A 6,000-nucleotide genomic window follows, 5' to 3' on the forward strand; every position below is an offset into this window, starting at 1 on the left:
AACAGCAGAAAACAAGTCAGTCACAGTGGCAGTGTGTGCGACTATGCAATATAAAGAAACGTATTGCAAAGGCACACAACGCATGATCACCTGCAACGTTGTGCTTTGAGCTTATCGCCAGAAGATGGCGCTCTTACCTCGCGTATGAATCCGTCCGCTTTTCTCTGTGGAAGGAATCTGTTGATCAATGACACATACGTATGGTTTTAATTTTAAAATCATTTGGTTCGAAAGAGGAACAGTAAGGAAGAAATATGACATTCAAGCCAGTCATAAGTAACCGTCCACCAAACGGCCCATGATGAAAAGGTCATTTTTATTTCAGTCATAACTTGGATCTGGGAAGAGAGAAGCTAGCCTCGACCACTGGAATGTACATGAATCATGTTCTCAGGTCACACAGTACAGCAGTGATATCCCTCAGACAAACACATGCGAAAAACCAACTGAAATGGGGTAATCAGAAAGTCCCCGGTACTTTTCCTTAATGGGCAGGTCCAGCAAAAAGAAAAGAAAACAACCGAGAGCTCTGGGTCTCATCCTGGACTGGTAAAAAGTGACACACAACAATGGCTACTTCCTTGCTCCCATTACCAAAACACACGGTATAGCCATGGCAACATGAACAGAAAAGACAATCCGATCATCAAAACGTCTACAGCAGGACACAGTTCGCATTATTACGTGACGTCTCCGCGTGCTGGGCTCTGAGCTCTCGAGTGCTGAGCTGTCTTATCTTGAGGTAAGGGGACATTCGGAAAAAGACTTTCTGGGGACCTACACTTTCACAGCACGGAGAATGTTCAGAAGGGTGAACGGGGAAGAAAGAGGTGAAAAAGATGAGAGGTGACTTGTGCCGCCTTTCTCCTCATCGCAGTGTGAGGGAGGCGCGGCGGTGTCTCATCGAAGTAGAGACCACTTGATCTGCTCTTTAGCTGACTGCAGCACCTGGACGAGGGGTGGGGGTCAAATAGAAATGGCAAATTGGATTACAATTCATAGAAATTAAGACTTAAGCCAAATTCTTTCTGAACACTGAGCGCATAGCAGGAAAATGGAGATTATGGCATTGACTTTGTGAATTTGAAAAGAACAAAAGGTAATTACACTTTGTTAGTGCATAAGGCCAGAATCAGGTTTTCTAAAAAGCGTGTTGACCTATACACCCATAAATAAACAAAGATACTCAACCAGAATTGGTAGAAATCTTTCAAAACAGTTTTTGCAAGGTGGAAGACTAAAACTAGTAATTGAATTTTAACGCACCGATTCGATGTGCCATTAAATCACTTGTTTCCTTATTTAGAGTTGTTACAGTCCTTACACAAGCTGCTCGTCAGTGACCCGCCGCCGACCTTCCTAAAGGAACGGCCGGGCACCATCGGCACCTCCAGTTCGGGTCACTTCCGCCACATCTCTAATGCAGTAAGCAGTTACGCGGAGGGCGCCCATTACACACGAGCTCATTACAGTGTAACGCACACGGAACGCAGGGGTCCTCAAAAACACAGGCAAACACACAAGCATGGGGTTGCACCCAAAGCCGCCGCTGGAGTAATGCAGGTGTGGGTAAAGATCCGGGAATTAATTAATCATCTTAATTTCAGGGAAGGCGAGGAAAAGCATAACCATAAAACAGGAGGACAAGGAGCAGCATTAATCAGCGGCGCAGGAGGGATGCAGGCAGTCTGTCACAGGCCTCTTAAATGAGACCATCAATCAGGCTGCGCTCGCAGCTCCCGCGGCCACGGGGAGCCGCCGTTGCCAGACAGCCGCCAATAATTAGCCATCATGCTTTACATGTGGCAGGCACAGAGGGGTCGGGCTGAGGGGGGAGGGGTTGGGGGTGGGGTTGACTTGGGTTTTTTGAGGGGGGGGTGGGTGGGTTTCGTGTCGTAGAGGCAGGCTCCCAGCGGCGTTGCAGGGCACCGGGCGAAACGCAGGCTCGGGCGAAGCTGAGCGGGGATCACTGGGATGATTTTACTAATGAGGTTTGAGTGGAGAGAGTGAGAGAGGGAAACAAGCAGGGGAGAGTGATGGAGAGACAGAAAGCGTAGAGGCTAGGGAACGCTTTCTCACCTGAGTGACTGTCTGTTCTGTCAGAGGCACGTCGTCGCCCTGCGGGGGGGGGGGGGGGTAAGAAATGAAAGACGGCACCCGACTGCCTGCAATATGGCTTTTAAACATTTACCCCTTCCGTCACGTTTCTCTGCCTAGTTACCGAATAGTGCAACTCAGATCTGCTAGTCAACATACTCGCCAACAGCACTTACGCTCCAGTGTCAGAACAGAATACAAATGCATGCAAAAATGAAACCCTGCCACGGGGCGGGGCGTGGACTGACTGCACTGGGACTGTGCTGGCGAGTGATTATAGCAAGCAGGACTGCAGGCAGTTACCCTCAGAGCCACTCGGTGGACCACCTGCTGCGGGTCGCTCTCCAGGATGACCCTGCGGGAAAGGCGAAGCGCGGATGAGTAACGGCGCTCGTGTTCGACCAGAATGCGGTGCCGCGATCCGTGCCGCAGAGACAGGACAGGGCCCACAGACAGGGCGAACACAAACCAGTTCCACATTGTTTGGAAATCGCTTCCTTCTGTTCATCACATGCTATCAGACAAATAGACAAATCATTTTTCATTCCTACAGTGGAAGGGCCAACAAGGACATTATACTTAAAAAGGTGAATTAGACAACGTTCAAGAAACACCACCTCTAGCGGACAACACTGTTTTTTGTTTTGTTTGTTTTTTTAACTCTTTGGATTTGCCTTCCATGCTGGCACGCGAACACAAAGCATGGATTAGCAAAGTTGTCATGACGTCACTTGAGAGCGGTGATCTAGTCTGTTTATTAATTATACTTTGTTATTTGACAAGTTGTTAGCAAAAGTGAGCCTCATGGTAGCCATTAGCTCAGGGTGGGAATGCTTGTATACAGAAATCTGGATAAATGATAAGCATCAGGAGAGAGCTACAACACTGCTCGGCAAAGAACCGATTTATCCTACTTCTTTCTCAGCGATTTAGGGTCTAATCATTTTACACAAAGTACTCTACAAACTTCTTGGTGTGGCAGCGGCGTTTGGCATTTCTCCCCGATAGGTGGCGCTGCCCATTAGGACATTTAGTCTCTTGGTGGTGAAATTCTAAACCCAGAAACACTTACAACTGAGATCGTGAAAACTGCATTGTTTCTTTTACACACTATAATGTGCTGGTGCTGAATTTCGTAAACGTAAACAGATGCTGAAAAAGAAATGTCAAGTGTTTCCAATGTCCGATATTTCTTTGTCATGAGCTCCCAAAACAAGATTCTGTTCCAGAATTAAAGTTTTCAAATGGTTCTTCACTGGCAGCCAATAAAATAATTATATTTCATTATGTTCTATATCATGTTCTAGGTATGTCACCGTTTATCTGAATTAGTAAGAAACGGGGCAAAAATGAACTAACGCACCTTCTACTGAAATATTTTAACTAGCCATATCTCAGTTGTGCCACGTCTGGATTATTGCATGTACAATGAGTACATGTAATGTAACTAAAAATAAAACCTTCTGAAGACATCTGAGCACATTTTGGTCCTATGCATCCTTAAATGCAAGCAGGGTTTTCTCTGCATCTGTATTTTGACTTATATGTGCGGTTTGTCTGCAAAGAAAGGAAGTACATACCCTCCGTCTACAATCTCATCAACAGCCAAGAAAAGGCCCTCCATGTTTTCCAGTAAGGCCCTCTTCTCCACATTTTTCCTAAAAAAAATATTATTAATAAATAAAAAAAAGAGTAAAGGCATTAAAGGCAATTCAACCTGTCAGCAAGTTTAATTACAGAATGTGTTGAACAGTCAGAGCACTCGTTTACCTCAGCATTTGACTCAAGGAGTCAAACAGACAGTTTAACACTGACATGAGCATCAACTGTGGGACAAATAAATAAACAGAAAGGTCTGTGAATTAAGTATAGATGACTGAAATATATTTAATTTCAAGAGAGATTATATTTAAGAGTCTGATTTCCCAGAATTACCTCATTTTCATGTGAGCTGCCAATTACATAGAAATACAAATCTATGTTACTCTTGTACACAACAGTAAGACCTTCAAGCAAAGCGATTTCACCTGTTAAAATGAAGGACACTGTTCATATAAAAGGACCACGAATACGTTATAATCCACTGTGCAATAATACAGAAAGAACTAAACCATTTGCTTTCCATGCATATATTTGCTTCTGGGAAAAAAAAAAAAAAAAGAGAGATCTGAACATACTTCAATAAAGGCAACTTCTAAGAAAATTAACGACTTACTGTCTGTTCTGTGTGTCTTGTTAAAGATGTTCTTCTCAAATGCTTTCTGTTCCTTAACTGTAGGGTATGTGTCATCATAATACTGAAAAAGGCATATGAATCGGACCAACATTACAATATGTCCCACAGATTAGCCCTTGCATCCAAGGGCTGTGTGAAAACAGTTAACACCGCGCAGCCAGCTCTAGCTACCAAACACTGAGCTAATAACTAAGTATGCAGGGCAGACCCTCATTACGTCCCTTACTGGCACTGTCCAAGTCAACACAAGAGTATGAGGAATAAGTCACACTCTTTTCTGGTTACTCTGGTACTCATTTCGGTCTGGTCAGTTTGACACTATTAACAGGGAATTTCCTCAAGAAGAATGCATTTCCAAGGACTGGCTTTTGTAAGAAAACTGTGTTGCTAGTGAAGTGTTTTGAGGATCTGGGCCATGGTGTTTACATACAGGGGTTAGAAGCTATCCCTACAGGGAGCGCACAAACTGTCATACTGATAAAAATGCAAATCACTCTGGATAAGAGCATCTGCCAAATAGTAATGAAAATGAAAACATGTCAAATGTATTTTAGAAACAATTACACAAAGCAGTTAAGGGGTCTGCAGCAGAGTTATAGTCACTGACACTGTAGAATAGAATGGTGAGCTCAGATCTGGTTAAATCCAGCCATGCAAGTTTATTGCATTTCTTGCTCTGACACACACAAAGCGCGTTGTGAAAGTCTTTTAAACGACCCGATCTCTATAATAATTTTGGCCGAAAATATGACGCCCGTCAAGCCATGCTGTACTGGGGGCCTGGTAGGACAGTAGCCTGAGAGGCCTTGGTTAGAGTACCAAGGAGGAAGGTAGCAAGGGTTACATTTGCACTCGTCTCACCTTGGCATACAGTCTCTCTCCATCGTTGTCCATAATTAAGACCGCTTTCACAGTGTACAACGAGGGCTCCTGTCACAGGACACGAGCATGACAGTTCATCAACAATCGCAAGTACTGTCAATCTACAGAGCACGCGCGCGCGCGAGCATACCAAAGGGCAAAGGTCGTCTGATGCCTTCACTCGTGAATAAGACGACATAAGCCTGTAAGCCTATGAACAACTGGCGCAGAACCATAGCCAACTAGTTATACAACGTTCACAAATTTTGATAACACCAGTAAGTTACTGACAGTGGACAAAAAGACAGTCACAGTTTAATCCACCGGTCTGTGATATAAGAGAGGCTATGACCAAAAAAAAAAAAAAAAAAAGCACAGTTACTAGCTACCTAGATATGCTACTAGCTAGCTACCCGCTGTTAACTTAATTAATCTAACACTAGTTAGCTTTAGTTCCTTAAAGGCTAGTTAGATATCTAATTTAAAGAGCTTTAGCTAATGATTAAATGCACTTACAGAGGCACAAATTGAGCTAAGATAGGTTAGCTAGCTATAAAGAAAGAAAACAGCTTTACTGCTAACATTTGGCTCTTAGGCTAGCTAGTACTGCTTTAGAGCTAATACTTCATGTAATTACTTTTAGCTGAGCTGACAATTTTAGAGTCATCCATTTCGCAGTAAATAAGCGTCAATAAGATATTCTTTACCAGTATTAATGTATCCATCTTTCCAACAGCAGACAACGTAGCGTTGAGTTGAAATATTTTACTGAGTCGCTACTTCCGTCTGTGATATGGCGTGAGAGG

The 6,000-nt window shown here is 43.7% G+C and overlaps 1 protein-coding gene across 1 annotated transcript; it reads right to left on the reverse strand.

The window, feature by feature from the left end:
* Positions 1-299: 299 nt before the first annotated feature.
* Positions 300-6,000, reverse strand: copz1 (COPI coat complex subunit zeta 1). The gene is made up of 9 exons (XM_026998791.2): positions 5,902-6,000; positions 5,195-5,263; positions 4,313-4,394; positions 4,033-4,124; positions 3,868-3,923; positions 3,678-3,755; positions 2,401-2,452; positions 2,080-2,118; positions 300-948 (listed from the first exon to the last, which is right to left on the reverse strand). Exons 1-9 carry the CDS (start codon positions 5,917-5,919, stop codon positions 901-903), a joined length of 534 nt encoding a protein of 177 aa, XP_026854592.1. The 5' UTR covers positions 5,920-6,000; the 3' UTR covers positions 300-900.

Source organism: Electrophorus electricus, chromosome 22 (assembly GCF_013358815.1).
Source record: "Electrophorus electricus isolate fEleEle1 chromosome 22, fEleEle1.pri, whole genome shotgun sequence".
In the NCBI taxonomy this organism is placed as follows: Eukaryota; Metazoa; Chordata; class Actinopteri; order Gymnotiformes; family Gymnotidae; genus Electrophorus; species Electrophorus electricus.